Source organism: Pungitius pungitius, chromosome 2, assembly GCF_949316345.1.
Source record: "Pungitius pungitius chromosome 2, fPunPun2.1, whole genome shotgun sequence".
NCBI lineage: Eukaryota > Metazoa > Chordata > Actinopteri > Perciformes > Gasterosteidae > Pungitius > Pungitius pungitius.
The window spans coordinates 18,509,520-18,528,907 of record NC_084901.1 but is presented as its reverse complement, the minus strand read 5'-3'; the positions used below and the strand labels follow the sequence as shown (position 1 = coordinate 18,528,907).

At 44.7% G+C, this 19,388-nt stretch overlaps 2 protein-coding genes across 5 annotated transcripts in view; one reads left to right on the top strand and one right to left on the bottom strand.

Annotated features, from left to right (window-relative positions):
* Positions 1-8,282, top strand: part of dlg3 (discs, large homolog 3 (Drosophila)) — a 63,455-nt gene extending 55,173 nt beyond the window's left edge. For 2 of the 4 annotated variants that reach the window (XM_062560549.1, XM_062560548.1), the window contains 10 exons: positions 922-1,098; positions 1,197-1,272; positions 1,819-1,918; positions 3,305-3,346; positions 3,522-3,572; positions 3,664-3,765; positions 3,855-4,027; positions 4,118-4,230; positions 4,317-4,408; positions 5,128-8,282. In XM_062560549.1, the coding sequence (XP_062416533.1) occupies positions 922-1,098; positions 1,197-1,272; positions 1,819-1,918; positions 3,305-3,346; positions 3,522-3,572; positions 3,664-3,765; positions 3,855-4,027; positions 4,118-4,230; positions 4,317-4,408; positions 5,128-5,234 (1,033 nt within the window). In that variant the 3' untranslated portion in view covers positions 5,235-8,282. Of the gene's footprint in view, positions 1-921; positions 1,099-1,196; positions 1,273-1,815; positions 1,919-2,560; positions 2,607-3,304; positions 3,347-3,521; positions 3,573-3,663; positions 3,766-3,854; positions 4,028-4,117; positions 4,231-4,316; positions 4,409-5,127 lie in introns of all 4 variants that reach the window. The other 2 variants (XM_062560547.1, XM_062560550.1) reach the window with 2 other exon arrangements.
* Positions 8,283-8,412: 130 nt separating this feature from the next.
* Positions 8,413-19,032, bottom strand: tex11 (testis expressed 11). Its single transcript, XM_062560546.1, has 29 exons — positions 18,907-19,032; positions 16,083-16,195; positions 15,665-15,749; positions 15,438-15,517; positions 15,272-15,352; positions 15,071-15,190; positions 14,765-14,845; positions 14,581-14,666; positions 14,444-14,501; positions 14,247-14,342; positions 14,058-14,139; positions 13,633-13,711; positions 13,360-13,511; positions 13,138-13,223; positions 12,825-12,962; positions 12,565-12,667; positions 12,312-12,436; positions 11,860-11,945; positions 11,280-11,333; positions 11,154-11,194; positions 10,993-11,070; positions 10,822-10,892; positions 10,433-10,546; positions 10,131-10,203; positions 9,897-10,046; positions 9,704-9,812; positions 9,466-9,586; positions 8,732-8,899; positions 8,413-8,650 (listed from the first exon to the last, which is right to left on the bottom strand). The coding sequence occupies exons 1-29, from the start codon at positions 18,932-18,934 to the stop codon at positions 8,582-8,584; spliced, it is 2,727 nt and encodes a 908-aa protein (XP_062416530.1). The 5' UTR covers positions 18,935-19,032; the 3' UTR covers positions 8,413-8,581.
* Between the last annotated feature and the right edge of the window lie 356 nt (positions 19,033-19,388).

Below are 19,388 nucleotides of genomic sequence, written 5' to 3'. Positions count from 1 at the left end.
GTTATGTTGGAAAAGCTGTCCAGCTCGCCGACTGATGCAGGAGCCGCCATGTCCTCCCTAACCCGAGCCGAGTCTCAGGAATGTGGAGGCGTTAAAGGTGTTCTCCAAAAAAAACAAAGAAAAGCAAACAGTGTGACATGTGCTCACGCTCTCTTAAACCCTTTGTAAATAACAAGGCTATGAAAGGGTTATGGTTAGTGATCTGAGGTAAAAATATAACGTAAGTCACAATAATTACATCATCAACTTATGTGATAAATTGATGTGGCCTCAAACGTTTTGGCTAACCGGGATACTTCTCGTTCAACCTGCTCGTCTGTTCACATAATAATGTCGCCAACATGATGCTAGGATTAACAGCTGAGTTGTCACTTAGCATTATAACACTTTGAAGACATGCAGATTTTTTTTAATAGAAGGCAGTGAGTGCATTTACGTAATTACTTAATTAATTACTAACAATTTATCTTCCAACCACAGCTATGGGCCCAGGTCTGGCATCAGTTCGCTTATCGAGCCCAGCAGCATACAAGCTTCCACAGGATTGCATATTTCCTAGATTTATTGCAGACTCGTGGATCAGGGCAACGGAAATACCTTTTAAAAACAACAACTGGGTTTACCAGTCTGACGAGATAGTGACGCACTCCAGCAGACAATAAGCATTGAATGTTTGTGGAGGAAAGTATTTGACTACAGCAGTTAGAAATGTCTAGTGGAAATTCCTGAATGACACGTTTGGTTTATTCATTCTGTTATCTTAACATCTTAACGGCTAAAAAAAGAATAGTCTGAACTAATCAAATTTAAAATTTAAAACCTGCCATTTGTGTAGTAACCGGATCTCGGTAAATCTGGCTCTTCACGCAAAATCAAGATGAAAGGAAGCACCCTAACCCCAGCCTTTTCGTCTTTTTGCAGAGCTTTGTTTGACTATGATCGAACGAGGGACAGCTGCCTGCCAAGCCAAGGCCTGAGCTTCTCCTACGGGGACATCCTCCATGTCATAAACGCCTCTGACGACGAGTGGTGGCAGGCGCGTCTGGTCACACCGCACGGAGAGAGCGAGCAGATTGGGGTCATCCCGAGCAAGAAAAGGTACGCTCTTCCCCCCGCCCCTGCTGATGCCAGACAGCGCTCCTACCACTTATGCCCGATTTTAACCTTTCCCCCTTTTTTTTCCTTTCTCGGCCCAGAGTGGAGAAGAAAGAGCGGGCCAGGTTAAAAACAGTCAAGTTTCACGCCAGGACAGGCATGATTGAGTCCAACAGAGTAAGTGTAGAGGGCCAGCTGCTCCCGCCCTGGTGCCGCCGAGGCGGTCCTCAGAGCTGTTGCTGGGCTCCCAGGGAGATGGCCTACTCCCCCCTCCCTCCCCTGCCCCCCTGTCCCCCTACTGCCTGTGGGAACGAGACCAGCGCTAAAGCAGGGCACAAAAAGCGCTCGTGTTACTGTATAGATTACACAGGAGCTCCACGGAGACGCGCGGTCCCCTGCACGCCCTCGCTGATATTACGACTCTTAGAAAACAGCCGCACCATGGGAAGAGTAATTTGCGGAAGAATAATTCCGCTGTAATGTCGGCCCGTTGCGTTTGATGTGAAATGTGTTTAAGTCGGCAAACAGAAGCCTGTTTCCTTTACGTGTCTTTCATTTTCACCCATTACCTGTTTCTCATTTTCATTATCTGATGTGCTGTTTTGTTCTTTTTTACATTTCATTTGTTTTTTGCATGGATGTTGAGTACCCTCATTGAAACCCATTCTGTTTTTTGTTTTCACCCTTCCCCCGACCCCCTCTCACCCACACATCCACAAGCAGACAGTCAAGGTTAAGCGCAAAAAAAGCTTCAACCTCTCACGCAAGTTCCCGTTTTACAAGAGCAAGGAGAATATTGTGCAGGAGTTGGGGGAATCCGAACGTGAGTACCAGCTGTTTGATCGGGGAGGGGTCTGGGGAGAGGGAGGGGGGGGTTCTTTTTCTTTATCCTATCCACTTCATCTTTCAGTTCTGTCTCAACTTTCATCTTTCCGCTCACCCCCAGGGACGCTGTGTGCGACGGCACCACTCTCATCCCCTCTCTCACTGCCCCAGAGAGACGCCCCACATGCACCGAGGTGTGGGGTTTCTCTCTGGTGTGTTTGTGCGTCCCGTCTGGGCTGCAGAGGAGTGTGTGTGTGTTCGTATGTGCGGGTGGGTGGCGGCTGCATTAACACACGGGCCTTCTAAAACCGCGATGCTCCTCCCTGTACGAGTCCTGATCAATTCTCCAGTCAGTCACTGACCCACAAACAGAATCTCATTAACCGGACCGAAGCGTTAACACTTAACAAGTCAAAATCCCATTTTAATGGGATTGGGTCTTGTGTAATTGAAAAAGGGGCCGTGGTGTAATGAGCACAGCACAACGCCATGTGTCAGTGGGCCCGGCGAGCACTGCGCAGCGCTCCTCTCCCTCTCTGCCCCCCACCGTCTCCCCCCACCCCCAAACTCTCACTAACCTCTTCTTCTTCCTGTCTGCTCTCTTCTCTTGGTTTCTGCTCTCACCTGTCGGGACACCTAGGACTTCCCAGGGTTAAGCGATGACTTTTATGGATCAAAGAGTTTGAGTAAGTGTGTGGTTGTACTGTGTCAAGCAACTGTCCCCCGAGCTCAGAGAAAAAAAAATGCTTTGTCACTGCGGACCCAGCTGGGAATGCTAAACCACACACACACAGACAGACCTATGTGCCTGCTTACACACACACACGCACACGCACACACGCACGCACATGTACAGATTCCCAGCACATATAAGATCTGCATTCCCGAGGGAGGCTGAGTGAGCTTACACTTGTTCTGACTGCCTCATGGGGTCTTTTGGGTAAATGTTTGTATTGTCAGATAAGGTCACACAGAGCTGGAGTACATCTGTCGCACAGAGCCGAGTGTTGCTTTGCCTCCAGTTCCCCTGAGTCACTCATCTCCTGCCTCCCTCCTGTGGATGGGCTGACGCCTGTTTTCTCTGTGTTTTCCCTCATATGAGATCCGCTGCCACGAGCACAGATCGAGCAATAGGAAACATTGGCCAGGGATTCAGGGTCATTTGGGATATTGTCAAAGGAAGCACTTGGTTTCCTATTGCCTTCCCCTAAAACCACTTCCCTAATATTGGGAGAAGCATGGCTGCTGCCCCATACAGTACTTCTCCTTTATCCTCTTGTTTATTTTTGTGATGGTGCAGATGTTGAGTAACAGGGGTCTTGTTTTCGAGGGCTTTTGGGGCAGGTTTTTTAATGATCTGTGACTTGCTCTTGTGCTTTTCTAGAATGCCTGACATCCAACACGAGTGACAGTGAAAGCAGTTCGAGTGAGTCACCTTTTGGTTTGTTTTACACTGCCCACATAGATGAATGAACAACAAGCTAGATTAAATTTACCTGTGACATAACATCTCTAAATGAATATTCCCCTTGGTGTTTTATAACCCATCATGCCTCTTTTTGTATTTCTTTAAATGAGGTGATTGGGTTTTGTTATTACAGAGGGACAAGAGGACACAATTCTATCCTATGAGCCGGTTATTCGACAGGAAAGTGAGTCATTTCACTTCTACGCAACAAAAGTGCAAACTGTACATTGTGCGTTCGTAAATGCCTCCTCACCCCCTCTTCATCTTCATTGCAGTCCACTACACGAGGCCTGTGATCATACTGGGCCCAATGAAGGACAGAGTAAACGATGACCTCATCTCCGAGTTTCCCCATAAGTTCGGCTCCTGCGTACCTCGTGAGTTAGCAGGCGCACACACACACACACACACACAGACGGTCCGACTGAACACAGCGGAAAAAGAAAACCCTTTTGATTGGCTGCAGATACGACTCGTCCGAGGCGAGAGAACGAGATGGACGGCCAGGACTACCACTTCGTGGGCTCGCGAGAGCAGATGGAGAAGGACATTCAGGACAACAAGTTCATCGAGGCGGGGCAGTTCAACGAGAACCTCTACGGGACGAGCATCTTGTCCGTCAGAACTGTGGCCGAGCGGGTAAGCACCGGGTCGGTCGAAAATGAGCACGTGGCTCACCTGTGTATGACAATGTGAAAGTGTAACAAAGATGTGTCATGCGCCTACCAGCAGGGGAAGCACTGCATTCTGGACGTGTCGGGGAACGCCATTAAACGACTGCAGCAAGCACAACTTTATCCGATCGCCATCTTTATTAAACCAAAATCCATTGAAGCCCTAATGTGAGTCCGAGCTTCTCTCCCGCTGCAGTTGAGGCGCTAACGTAAGCGTGTCCGCGTTACTTAGCGCAGCTTGTTGTCTTTCTCAGGGAAATGAACAAGAGGCAGACGTACGAGCAGGCCAATAAAGTCTTTGACAAGGCGGTGAAGCTGGAGCAAGACTTTGGAGAGTATTTCACAGGTTGGTCCCACTTTTTTGGTCACTAATGAATATCAGTAGCTATCAGTCAATATCCTTTGATTACTTGGTTAATAAAAGAAAATTAAAAAAAATATTTGATAAGAGTACAGTAAAACCACCCAACAGAACTTGGGTATTTAAAAATGATTTGAAACAGTCAGACAATGAACCCATTTTTAAGAATCTGATTTGTGTATCAAGCATTTACGTCACTTCGGGCCCGGTAGTGAGTGGTTTTACGTTTATATATACGTATATATATTTGTAAAATTAGTTTCTAGTTGTGGCTGCTGAAGGCATGATGGTCCAATATTTTCCAGCGAATCAAGAGCTAAAACTGATAAAATTATCCAACATTCATGTGTTAATTTACCAAAATATGATTTTTACATTAATATTTGCTTGTGTTTAGCGTTTCAGAAAACTGTGTTTTTACTGTGGTAAGAAATCTCTAGCTCGTCACATATCCGGAGCCACAGCGCCACGTAATATTCATCAAAGGAAATTGATTTTTTTTAAAAGCGCCGATGAATCACTTCCTCCGAAATTCGGATTGTACAGAGTACCTCAATAGAAACGGGTCCCTATTTATAACGCAAAAACAAGAATCCTTCCATTTGAATGGAACAGTGACTCGGCTCACCAAATCGTTGCCGGGGAACAACCTGTTGCCGCGTCAACAAGTCGACCCGTTGACTCTGGTGTGTTTGTGTCTCCAGCTATTGTACAGGGTGACTCACTAGAGGAGATCTACAACAAAATCAAGCTAATCATCGAGGAGCAGTCTGGCCCCTACATCTGGATCCCCTCCTCAGAGAAGCTTTGAGCTCCCTGCCGTCCCCTCTGCATCGGCGCAGAGCTTCCCCTCCTGCCTCCCAGAGACCCCACCTAAGCCCAAATAGCCTCCCCTCGTCCCCTTGCCCCCTCCCCTGCCTCCTCCTCCTCACTTCCTTTTTGCAGATATGTTTCATATCAAGTTTTAGTGTCATCATTATGTTACTCTCTAAATGAAAAAGAAGTCTTCTCACCATTACTGTGACTGTGCACACCCCCTGCATGAGTTTCTCAACAAATCCATTCAAGACTGGAAATGCCATTCCAAAGGAATTTGTCAAACGAAAAGGGAAAGTGAAGAACTGTGACTGCCTGAAGATCAGAATGTTACAGGAATCTGGAAAGACAAGTTGGGCTTCAAAAAAAGAAGTAGCAGGGAAACGGAGACAAATCGTACCAAGTTGGGACACTTTGTAAATGTTCATCAAAATCACATTTAAAAAAGACGTGCCAGATGAGAAGTGAAGACCAATTAAGGTTTGTTTTTTCTTTTTCTATAACGACTGGATAAAATCGAGCCCTGCTGATGGTATTGTTCGAGGAGGTTGTCTCTCTTGTTTATAAAGACTGAGGAAATTAGTGGGGCCTACAAACTGGCGATCTATTTATCACGAACCAGCTTGCTGTTTGGTCGTCTGCCAGTTGTCTGTGCTGCAGCTGATAAAAGACATCTCGGGAGGCAGATCAAGAGGAAAAACCGCGTTGTGAATCTCTGCATTTATATTATGAAATCACAAGATAAATGATAAAATCCCACATATTAAAAACTACACATTTTACACTTCACTAGAATTGTCAATTTGGAGGGCTGTTAGATTTTTTTCTTTTTTTTTCTTCTTTCTTTGTGGGATTATTTGCTTGTGGTTTTTAGCTGCTCTGTGTAAAGGATGGAGGTAGAGATGTGTAACTGGGCTCTCTGCAAAACACCAAACTGCCTTACATCAAATACAAATTCTGTTTTGTGGCTACCTGTTGTCTGTGAGGGAGGCTGCTCACCATCCACCCTGAAAAGAGAGGAAAACATCTTTTCTTACTTTTACTTCTGTGTCCTCCAACTGCCAGGAGGCCCGACTCAAGTGCAATAGTTGAAACAAAGTCTCACCTCTGCAATAGATGAAATAAAATCTCACCTGTGGGCGCCTTTTTTTTTTTTTTTCTTCCTCCCCAGTACCTTCCTTCCTATTTAATGATTTTTAATTGGCCATTGGATTAGAATTTGGACAGCCAGAGCCTCCTAACTCATGTTGAGCAGCAGACCACCCGATTACACTCTCTGCCTTCCTAGAGGATTCTCTCTTCTGATTGAATGGTCACATGGTACTGTCCTATCTGCTGCCATGACGGCGGCCTTAAAACGGGTAGAGCAAGACAATAATTGTATTGGATGTCCTAACAATTAAAGAGTAAATTGAACCTGTTTTGGATTGTTCCCCCTGTCCCCCCCCCCTACCAAAAATATCACTAAAGTTGGGTTTGATTAAAAAAAAAAAAACCTACATGCTTTGTGCATCTATACACGTATGAATTCTTAATGCACCCGTTGCTGATGAACCACTGTGTTGAGCTCTCGGTGGGTCCGGGGGTGGATGCGGTTTGACGTGCAGATCAAAATGACGGAGCGCATGGTGTATAATATAAAGTGTCATAATGTGAAGGAACAAGTACCAGCAGTAGTAGTTAAAGGCGTTCTCGGCTTGGCGGTTTAACCGGGCCCGAGGGATCGAAACTAGCTGCTCCACCCTCTCATGCGGATCTCGGCGCTGTATGTTTATGTGTGCATGTGAGAGAGCACGTCTGAAGAAGGAATACTGTACCCCCCCCCCCCCCACTTTCCCCCAAGCCGGTGAACGCTCTCGCTTGCCTCATCAGCTTTTTGACGAGTGCAAAGGAATTCTTTTCTTTCTTCTTCTTCCCCCTTGGAGAGCCAGACCCGACAGGAAGTGGTAACCTAGACCTCCGGGTCCCCTGCTCTCGCCCACCCACAGAGCACCTGTACCTGCAGGCGTTTTCTGAACAGGTGTGCCCACCTGCCAGGCACCACTGCTAAACCAGCTGTCATTACCTGTGTCAAAACCAGAGTTCAGGGAATAACCGAAGGGAACAGAGCCATTAATAAACTGCTTGCAGACTGTTTCATGGGGTGTGGTAGCTGTACAATGTAAATAAGGCCCCAGCAGATCGCCCTCACCTGTGCTTCATGCATGTGTGAATCAAACTGGGACAAACATGTTTTCTAGACCACAAATGTCAGGTAAGTAAAGTTTGAGCTACTCTTGAGATATAATTTCCATACAAATGTGCTGTATTGTTGGTAATTCTCTTCAAATGCCTATTGGAAAACTTTTAACTAGTCAGTTGGGAATTCAAATTCCCCCAAGTAGGGCCTGTCTACATGTGATTTCTTGTGGAACGTGTCTGGGTGTATAGATTTAAAAGAATATATATATTGTAAAATAAATAATTAAACAGATGCAGGCAGAAACCTACGCTATCACAAGGAACCAGGAGCATTGATCAATACATCAGTAGAAGTTTAGAATCGGTCCTCTGGTGTTTAGTTGGAGTACAGCTGACTGTTAACGATGTGTGTGGTACTCATACCTCAGTCAGCCATATCAAAGCCCAAAGAACTTGATTTCATTTTACTCTTTCCATTGAGGTTGTGGTATATGACGAGATGGAACCTGAATGCCTCTGTGTGTGTATAATTGGTGAGGGTCGTTGTTCTGATGAGAGAAATTACATATGCTTTTATTTTTTGGGTGGGGGGGGGGGGGGGGTCAGGGTTCTTGTTTGTACTTTTGGGTGATGTTTCTGTTATAGCACATCTGTGCAGTAAGTGCTTGCAAACATGAACCCTTTGATTGTACAGTAGTTTCCTTCCTGTCACAGCAGGTGGTACAGCCTATCGGGACACTCGGCCTCATGGTCTTCCTTGTCCCCGTCATGAGGGAACACAGTCCTGCTACTTTTGTTTGGGTTTTATTTTGGGACTTGACAAAAGTTTATTTGTTTGAAAATAAAATATGTGACTCAGTTATGATTTTGATCTGCTTGTCATTGCGCTTAAAACAACTCGTTGGCTTTGAAAAATTTAATTTAATTTTACTCTTCATGGACCACACTTGGATAGAACATTATAATATGCTTCTTGACTACTTTTCTCGCAGGACATCCCAAAATTAAACAGATTCAAGGCACCACTTTCTCAAACTTAAATATCCGTTAGAACAATTTGCCACTATAATTATAACATTTAACGGCAAGAAACTGTTGGAACCGAAACAATTTTTAAATTAGAACAAGCTGTCAACAGCGGGCCGAAATGTCCCAATTTGATTATTCCTCCATGAGGTTCTTCTTGGCCTTGTCCAACCTGTCCAGTATTTCACTGTAGAGACCAGACATCTGTGGGGACAGGTACAAACGGCTCACAGAGCTATTGCACGCTTGATCCAGCATAAGACGAGTGTGCACCGGGTCGCGTACCTGCGTCTGGTAACTGTCCTGCAGCGATCTGAGGTGGCGGATGAAGGCCATGGCGAGACCACACCACCTCTCGGCCTCGGGGTACTGAGCCAGGCTGTACAGCAGAATCCCCGTGTTCCAAGCCCGAGTTAGCAGCCACAGGGTCTCCATCTCCGGGAAGTCGTCCGGCTGCAGAGGAGAGCGGGAAGCCGTTCAAAAACCTGGGAGACAATGTGCTGGGGGAAATCATTTCATTTTTCTTTGTATTATGGGATGAAAACTGAACTTTTATCCAATCCTGTTCTACTGTATGTCAACCCTTTACCATATTGTGAAGTTTTAAACAGACTGCAAGGTCTATCATTTCCAAAGTTTCATTTGTTTCCTTCACACCACTTTAATCTCGGGCTTTCACTTTGATCCAAATAATTCCACAGCTTTCCAAATGAAAGGGGAAATATGCACTGCTTCTGAAGCGGCGCAGTGTCTCAATAATTTGCTGCCTCTTTCAGAGCTGCAGCTCACCGGCAGTATGATGTCTTGTGCAGCACATTAACATTCAAATTGGCAGGAAGGGGGTGGTGAATGGAAGCATCTGCTAATTGAAGTGCGGCTGAAAGCCCATTGAGAAAGAAAAAAAAAAGGTTTCTATAACAGCAGGCAGCGCATGGACTGGAGGAGAGGGGGTTAATTATATAGCAGGGAGCGGGGAATCTTCCTGGTGTTGGAGCGAACGGTGATTGGCGCTGACTCACTGCGGTTGTTATGATGGACAGCGCCTCCTCGTAGTAGTCCCACACCTCCTCGAGCACACGGGCCTCCACCTCGGACACGCCGCTCGGGAGGGACAGCTTGATCAGGCTGTGAACACACTTACTAAGAAGGAGACACAAAAACGAGCAAACATTCCTCCCAATAAGGCTTTTGTGCGAACGGGTGTTACTGGTGAAATATTAAGGGTTCATTTTTCATGTTGCGTGGTGAAGCGCTCGCCTGCAGCTTGCCAGGTCCGGCTGTGGTTGCTTTTTGTGCAGAGAGAGAGCGACCCTCAGGGCCTTCTTACAAAGCAGAGGGAAGTGGGCCGGAGGCTCCATGGCTAAGGCTACGCACAGGAAAGGAAAAGTTGCCATCGCACTAAAACGTGTCAGCAGAGGTCCGAGGGGACAACGTTTGTCTTTGTCTTTACCTGCAATCGTCTCCAGCACCTTGGTTTCAACATTGTCCAGCTCCAAGACGGACTCCAGTACCGTCTCCACCTTTGGGTCGTTCAGCTTAGCTCGAGCCTCAAATTCATACAGCAGCAGCAGTGTGTCTGTGGGGTCCATCGGGGAGCTTCCTGCAGGTACGTGGGGAGAAAACATCTCTCTAGCCGCCACTTTAATAGACACCATAAACACGGCTGGAAGCTGCTTAACGCTACCTGACGCTTTCAGGGTTTTCCACACCTCCCCACAGATGTGAGTGTACTCCAGAGCCTGAGTGAGCTGCTCGGCCTGTGGACCGACCAAAACACACAATCACGTCGAGCATTCTGCATTCATCGCCATCTAGCGTTCGCTTCCTCTTCAAAAGGCGCAGGGGTTCAAATTAAAACGCCTACGCCGGCATCTATAATGTGGTTAGTCACCTCTCTTCTTCTCACTGGACTTGGTAAATTTCCATCCGTGTGGATGGAGAGCGTACTAAATGTAGGACATGTGCAGCGCGGAGTGGGTGGCACACCTGGGCCGAGGGAAGAGACTTCCTGCAGAGCTCCAAAGAGGCGGCGGCGGCCATCAGCAGACACGTCTTCTGGCCCATGAGCAGCGTGCGATCGGGGGGGCACAGCAGCGAGAGCTACGGGTTTCGTGCAGATGACATATGTCCGACATGTGTACTCAGTCAGCATCTCATGGGGAGGTGAAGAAGAGAAACCCATTTGCTTTTACAGGGTTTCTACATTCAGAAGGTCAGAGGACAGCGGGGGTCACTGTGGTTCACTTTGATTCTTTATCTCATACTGGCAAGTTGTATCTTACCAAGGCACTGTTGAATACCCTGTTCAGGTGTTATCGATCCTCGTAGTGGAGATATTGATTAACCCACATGACAAAGCTAATACGGACACTTGCCTGGTAAGAGAGCACAAAGAAATCCCTCATCCTGTCCGGACTGCTCTCGCACTGCAGAGCCGAGTTCCACGCTGTCACGAGGATGCACACACGCAAACGCACACAGAAAAAATGAAGGCGCTGCAAGATCTTTGAGCGATAGCATACCAGTGGGGAACGACGGGTACCGACCGATCTTCCTGAACCAGTTTGCTTCCTCTGTGCGTTGCTCAACAGTCAAGCGACACTGGCGTGAAACTTTCTCCAGAGCTGCACACAAAACGTAGGAAACAGCAGTTGAGATTTTCTTCTTTAAAAAATGCAACTCACCCCACAGCTGCACATGCACTCACCCTTTCTCAGATACGGCAGCAGCACATCCAGAGTGCCATTCCTACGTGGGGTAATGTAAAGTCGTGGGTGTAAACCTGTGATGGGTGTGATGGAAGCAGCACCAATACATCACACTTCCCCCTCACCTCATCTCATCGCTGGATCCCTCTATTGTAGAGAGCACGAGTCGAACCAAGCACCTATGGGAAGATGAATGGAGAAACTGGTGTTGACCTCCTTTCTTTCACCTACTAACTGCATTATACAGAGACACACTTTCAGTGGAGAAGCAAAGGAATATAGGTCAGTGGATCATAGAGGTGTATGGGAAACCCACAGACTCACTACAGCCTCCCAGAAAGCACATAGGCCTGAATGTTGACGCTTTATGTGTGAAACTACCAACACTGAATACTTTAAAATAAGGAAAATATGGACATATTTCTGCTGGCAATGGGAAACAAAAGACAACATATGGCAGCAAAAAAAGAGAAGACAGGTAGCTTATAACTTAAAGCTTCCAAGGTGAAATACATGCAAAATGTCCATTTATGTAAATGTTCATAATGCTTTCTGAAGCACTGGGACTCGTGTGTGAGCTTCTGGCTTCCTAATCCTTTCTAGCCTTCAGATGAGAGCAATTTTCTCAGAACAGATTACCGTTTTTTCATGCAGTCGATTTGGGTATTTTAACACGTCGTGTGTACATTGCGGTTCACCACAGACCTGAGAGCAGTCAGAACCTGAGCTCCATCCTCGGAGTTTTCACACAAGCTCTCCAGCGCCTTCATGGCAGTTTCCTGCTGTTCATTCTGTTACAGGGGAACAAACAACCTCCTCATTTATTCCACCACCCACCAGTCATATTCCTCACAATCAGGCGGTATACTTAAAATAGGATTCATTTTTTACACCTCACTAATTGCTAATGGCTGGTTGCTGTTCAGTGTGTTTCCTGATTGTAGCTTGAGCGAGTGAAATTCCACTGATCAGTTTTCTTGTATTCATAAATGAAGTGAAATAGGGGAAGGTGACAGACAGCAATCTTCCCTCTCTGACAGATCATTGTCTTTACCCAGCGATGAGGAGCTATTCCTGGGACGATGCAACATGCCCCCCCCCCCCCCCCCCAACCTTTGGTTTCAGGCTTTTACCATTAAATGAGTGTCAAGTCCTACCTCCAAAGCAATTTGAGCGGCCAGACTGAGAAGCTGGGAAGCAGCCTTCTCTGACACCAGCAGTCCGTCCTCCCTAGCAACAGGACTCCTGGACAGAAGTCCTATCGCATGTACTGCCTCTGCAGCTGGTACAAATCAACAAGCTCATCATCACAAAGAAAAAGGCCCAAAACAGGGCTGTAATGAAAGAGCAGCACAACCAGCCAAAGAGCTCCTACTCTCCACGTGTCACACTGCAATGTTTGCTTGTTACCTTTCTCCACATTGTTCTCCAGCACTGCAATCTTGTAAACACTGAACTGAGTGAAAATGCTGTCAGGATCACTTCTCTCTGCTTCCTTAATCGCTTCCTTAGCCTAGAAGGCACAAGTTTTTCAAATACACGCAAACCTACGTGAACTGTAAATATGCGAGAGGAGTGTTTGCCGTGGCGTCTGGTGACAAACAAGCTGGTGGGTTCTGACATCTCCCCACCTACCGCTCAACACGTTTACTGCACTGACTTTGGTTTACCTTTTCCAGTTGCTTCAGCTGCAGGAAACAGGAAGCTCTGTTCCTCTGTAGTTTGGCCGAGTTGGGCTCTATTTGACCTGCCTTGTAGAAGCTCAGGGAGTAGTTGTACCACTGAAGAGCCTCAGAGTAGTTTCTGGCCTTTGAAGAAAGACGGTGCATTGTTATCCTTTGTTTATCCCTGTGTGGACATTCGACCTTTGCAATGAACCTGTGCCGAGTGGCCACTGAGCCACCATGCTGATACCACACATGGCTATGTACCCTATGAAAATATCTTGTGAATTATGGAATAACATGGCTATGTTTAGCATACCTCAAAGTGTTTGGACGCTTTATCCCACAGCATGACATGTAGACTTGTGAGCGCCTGTGGAGACAGCTGCTTTCCTGTATAGTGGCCTGTGTGGGTGTAAAACATGGAAACACTAACACCGAGGCACATCTATCACATTCTCTGCATTATTAAATAACAAACCATGTTGACCACCTTTTTAATTAAGAGTTCTACTAGAACTGAATCGCAAAGCGGAAGTACCGGTGATGGCGTCCTCTATCTTCTGTTTGCCCAACAGCTCCTTGCCTCTCTGCAGCAGCAGCTCAATGTGCAAGACAAGAGCAGTTCCCAGGTCAGGGAACGCCTCAAAGTGCTGACAAACACGTTTCAAATACTCAAATGCCAACGTTTCTCTAAAAAAATCAAAACAGACATTCCCAGTTGAATAGCAGGCGTTCCTTAAAAATGCTGTGTGTGTGTGTTATTTGACAAAGCGACACATGACAGTACTAGTAACCATACAAAGGTTTGTACCTGTCTTCAGACATGAGTAGCCTCACGGTGCTCAGACACAGTTCAAGAGAAACCTTTGATTCCAGCATCTCATTAAGACCTGAAAACATAAATATATATTTCTGCTTTTAATTGGGCATGTAACAGCGTGCAGGACATCCAGAAAGACAGGAACACATGGACGGGTCCAAGCACAAATCTGCTGTTTGAGGCCGAGCGGCTCTTCTAGAAGAACCAGACCTGCCTTGTAAATCCTAAGGAGTAGTTACATCATTGTGGAGTTTTTAGAATCCACTTTTCTTTCCTGCAGCCTCAGAGAATCCAACTAGCAACATTTCCTATTTGAATGGACTTTTCTAACCTCTCAGCTGCTGATGCCCCGCTCCCACTGCTTGGTTAATGAGGCTCTGTATAAATAATTCAATGACTTTTGGGTAATAACTAACCTGCTCTGATATGATCGTCAGAGGCCCCACATCTCAGCAGTATCCTGATCTTTAAGTACAGCCCAGAGGCGCTCACACATTCCTGTCAAATTGCAAGGTCCAATTAGAAACAGAGCATCTGTTTTTGTAAGTGCATGTTTAAAAATGCATATGTGAAATGCAATTTGAAAATGATTTCTCATATCCAACCTTGTTGGCCAAGCTGACAGCATTAAGAGCCTTCTCCTGAAACTTCTGACAGTCCCACTCTAAATACACAATGGCAAGGAGCCTCAACACTTTGGCCTAGTTTGAGGGGAAGTTGCAAACAGATTACAAAAAATAAAATAAAACTACATTGATTTGCACTTGTTCCCTGTTGTGAACTTTGTATTGCACAGAAATACCTGAACTTCAGATCCAGGGGCGTATTTCACATTCATTTTCCCAATTTCATAGCTTTGGCTAAGAAAGAAGAAGAAGATATTACTTTCCCACTGGTGGTTGTCAGCACCTATCTAGATAAATTAAAAATTATATTTACCTCAGCCAAAATGCACTTTCCTCAAACTTTCTCAGATTGTAAGTGTCTATTCCAAAGTTATAGCACATAAGGGAGAGGTACGCCGTCTGCATTGAGTAAATATATTCAGAGTTAACATCCCCACTTTCAATAGCGATCTGAAGTATAAATGTGTTGTTATAGTGATAACAGAGATAGCTTTTACATCTTTTGGCAGTCGCAGCAGCATGTCTTTACAGCGCTGCATGTAGACCACAGCCTCCTGGTTACTCCCTCGACATAAGGCCTGCAATGAAGAGACCTGAATGTGCTATTAAATATCAGGACACAATGCTACATTCCTCATTAGCACAGAATGACATTTCCCCCCCTCATTGTTTCTCCGTTCGCATTTAGCTGTCTCATACTTCACACTGCAAGTCTGTCATAATGGCACTTCCTCAGCTGCCAAATATCACAAGAACAAATATTCACGTCGAAGGTGTTGAACATCACATGCGCCGCAGCTCACCGACTCTGCCTGGCAGGAGAGAACGCGGAGCAGATCCTTCTCCACGTCCCCTTTAGATGAAGCTTTGTCGGATGCTGCGTCACCTCTGGACGTTAGTTGGCCATAGAGAGTTTCCAGGCTCTACGGATAATGATTGTGGCACCGTTTGTGTAGTCCATATTTCTGTGTGCTCTAAATTTGAGTGTTAACTTTTGTCTTCACCTTTACAGCAAATCTTAAGAAATTATCTGCCATCTGGGGATTCTTGCAGTCCAGCCAGGTTCTCCCCGTTTTGCTGGCCATCTGTAAAGATCACACACACAGACAAACAGATTGTGTCCCCCTGAAATGTTGAGCACTCCCAGAGGTGGCCTACGGTATTGCTTACCAAGATCTGCTTTCGAATGACGCCCTCTGTTGGATTCTCAGGCTCAGAGCAGATCAGCAGACTGCATGCGACATGACGCACTGTGAGGAGGGTGAGAACAAGTTCATTGCGAGGAGACACAACCCAGACTAACCCCATTGTGCCGACGTTTCAGGTCATACGTCTGGTTATTTCAAGTGCCATCAGTAGAATTAGCATGTTGATAAATAATGCAACTAGAAGTGTACCTTTTGCTTTTTGAGTTGTGCTTATAGTGCGGCCCACATTCTTAGTAACTGCCCAGTTCCACAGCTGTATGGCACATTCCTCAAGCTGTAATACAAATAAGAAAACCGTACCACTAACATGATCTGCCAAGTTATAATAGCTTACATGATGCTGTATTTAAACAATAAATAAACTTTGACTAAACTTTACAACCTAGTTACAGTTAAACTCAATTAAGATCAGACAGATGCCTTACATTAAATTAACTTTTTTTTGGCTTGATAGTACTACAAAAGGACGGTCCTGCATTGCATGAGGGACCTTTTAGATTTAACTGTTTGCTCATTTTAAATATATATATATATATATATATATACGGTTTTCTTTTTTTTTTTACTTAACACAAACTATGCCTCTCTTACAAACTTGTGCCTCTACCTGTGGATCTGGTATTTTGGGGAACCCCTTCAGGGCAGAGACCTCAGAGAACAATTTCTCTATCACCTCATCGTAATCTGTTGACTGTTTGTGCAGAAGGTTTTCTGTGAAACCTGTTTGGGAACAAAAGAAAATCATAACATGTTAACAGGACACAAACTCAAAAAAGGTAGAGAAAAAGGTCACATGTTTTCCCAAAACCAGTAAGTGCTGGAATGGCAAATTTTATAAATATTTATTTATTTGAAAAATAAATGTAACATTATGTTGTAGCTTGTTGACCAAATGAGAAATTACGATAAATGGTTAATGTAGAATGTTAATTGTTCCATTATTTATTCTGTCTCAATTCTGTCTAAAATCACAAATGCATCACAAATTTTCCATTGAGTCAAGTTCAGAAACCTTAACCAGTAGCATTAACCCAATGTGTGGTATCATAACTTAAGTAAAATTCATTTCAACAATTGTATCTCTCAATCAATCACTTGTCTCCTAAAGACTAATATTTACTAGGTGATTTTCCTCAGTCAATTAAGTATTATTTATGTCTTAAGTAAATAACTGTCGCTCATTTCGGTCTTTAGTCTTCACTCCCGGCACACATCCAATTTCTCACACAAAAGATCCTCTTCAACCTCCTTGTCGGCCATAGCGTAGCGTCCGCGCCCCCCGCATCGCCCGCACCCGCCTCGTCCAAAATGTCACGTTTTTTGAAAAGTTGAGAGCCCTGCTCTAGGTAAGTTCATATTAATGGTTTTAAAGACGTTTTGTTAGTTGTATGTATATTTATGTAATTTATTTGGATCATGTTAACGATGTGAAGGGCATAAACATCTCCCTCAGAGGTGACATTACCCAGTGAACATTTTTTGGTTGAAAAGACGTTGAATAAACGTCTATGCCCGACGTTGAAGACGTTGCAAAATGGTTTAAAAGTGAAAGTGGTTTCAACGTCTATTCGTAGACGTTGAAAAGACGTCTATATTTAGACCACATATCAATGTGATTTTTAATACGGTAAAATGTCGTCCTCTACTTTGTGCTATAGCATTATTTCATATATCAGCTCCACCTCCCTCATCGTCACTCAATGATTCAGAATGCGCAGAACACCCCTCAGTTGCAGATTCCTCTAGTCAACATGTTAATTCAATTCATTTTATTTTGTTCAACCCAAAATGAAAAATAAGCCTGAGGGAGCTTTACAGTCTGTAAACATGCAGCATCCTGTCCCAAAACCATCACCACACGTAAAACTCCCTTCAACTGGACAAAACCTAAGGGAGAACAGTGGAGGACTAGGTGTGTACAGAGAGAACAACTTAAAGATGTACAGTACATTCAAATATTCAGAGTGGTACGCCGGGTGTAAGGCAGGACAACTGCAGGGACAAACTCCATCAGATGTAACCTCCATCCACAGGAACCTGTGAGGAGGGAAGAACAAAGACTTTAGGGAAAAGGCAAAGTTTGTAATTTGGGTTTATAATGACAGTAATAAAAAAGTGTAATAATGATTACAGCAACAGGTGTTTGAGAACCCTTATTTATAGATTGTTTACTTATGACATTATAAAAAGATAACAATTCATCTGCAACTTATGGCATTTCTGGAGTAACATTTCCAGGTATATTACACAGTACCATACACTACAATGTTGCTTTAAGCATGCAGTAACTTACAATGTTTTGGCTAGCTTGTTTACAGGCCACAACTTGTTGAATTCAGCTGCGATCTGTGTTTAGGCCGCGTTGCTTTAAAAATGTGTATTTTCTACATGAAATGGGAACGGCAATAATATGATATAGGTACAGCAACAACCTAACGCATAAGCAACACCAAACACACGGAAAATACTCTATGATGTTTACTTTTGGTCCAGTTCATGTTGAACGCTAGCATGCTCCGAGCTAGCATGCTCCAAGCTAGCATGCTAACTAGCAACCTATCTGCGCTAACGCTAACTAGCTTAACAAAAATAACAGTCTTTCCCGTATCGAGTGGGCATCACAAGTAAAATAACTGGTTATAGTTCCAGGTGTGCTTCATTAAAACACTCACGTACTTACAGAGTATTGGGGCCGATAGCCGTGGTTGTTTCAGCCCGTTCACCGCTCTGCTCGCGGACATACTTCCCCTCGCGCTGCACCCGGTGGAAGAGCTGCAAGCGTCTAAGAACTTGCGCATGCGCGTTACAGATGTGATCAGAGTTAGGTGTTTTTAACTAATGTTGTAAATGGCCCGGATTTTGTCCTTAAAGCATATTGTTACGCCCCACCTCCTCTCCCGAGCCGGGGTGGCGGCGTAACAGACACACACTCTGTATTTCCATATTCATGACGTTTTAAGAAAAATCTTAAATGCGTTGAAATCACGTCTTTGCGTAGACCAAATTTCGCCGACCAGTTCATTCATTATTATGATAATCTTAATGATATTATCGTCTCTCTTTCAACCTTACGTTACAACATGACACATAATCAATAAATTTACCCGTTTCTAGCATGTTGATGTTTCACGCACTTTTTGGCCGGTTGGAAAGACGTTGAAATGAGGTCTTAGACGTTCAGACCTCATTTCAACCCGATTTCAACCACATTTCAACGTTGCAATAACGTCTTGTGCTCACTGGGTAGCATAAACATCAGGTTTTAAACAAGCTGGCGTTAGCTAGTTAGCCAAGCTAATGATAGTAGCAGTTGAACTTTGAACTCTATGTTTCGGTTACTGAGCCAACGGTTACTGACCGACCGCGTAGATGCCCTGGAAGCCTCGTCTCAACTATGAACAGCAAATATCGCTATCGTGATAGCCACTCACATGTCACCGTCGAAACAAACTGCTCCATGTTTAAGGTTGCGCGGTTGTAGGGACTTCGTGGGCTAACGTTGGCGCCGTTTGTTTGATTGACAGCTGTAACACCGCGAAGTTGGTCCAGGAGGTGGAAGAGCCTGATGGTAAGGTTAACAAAATAAAAGTCTGTGAACTCTCCAAGACTTTTGCCTTCACATCCTATTGATACTCTGCAACTGGTGAATATTGTCCTGAATATCTGGCTAATACCTTTGCCTTATTTAATGTACCTGTATTAATTTTCTATCGTCATTTATTTTACTCGTAGTTGAAATCCCATGGTGGTTACTAATGGTCGCCAGCCATCACTAATTAACCAAGTCATGATGCATGCTGCTTGCAACAGAGAAAATAAAATGCTTTTACTGCTTCAGTTTATACTCGGAATCAATCACATTCAGCAGTAATACATGACAAGAGAAATCCTCAGCTACCGCTGTTATTTCTCA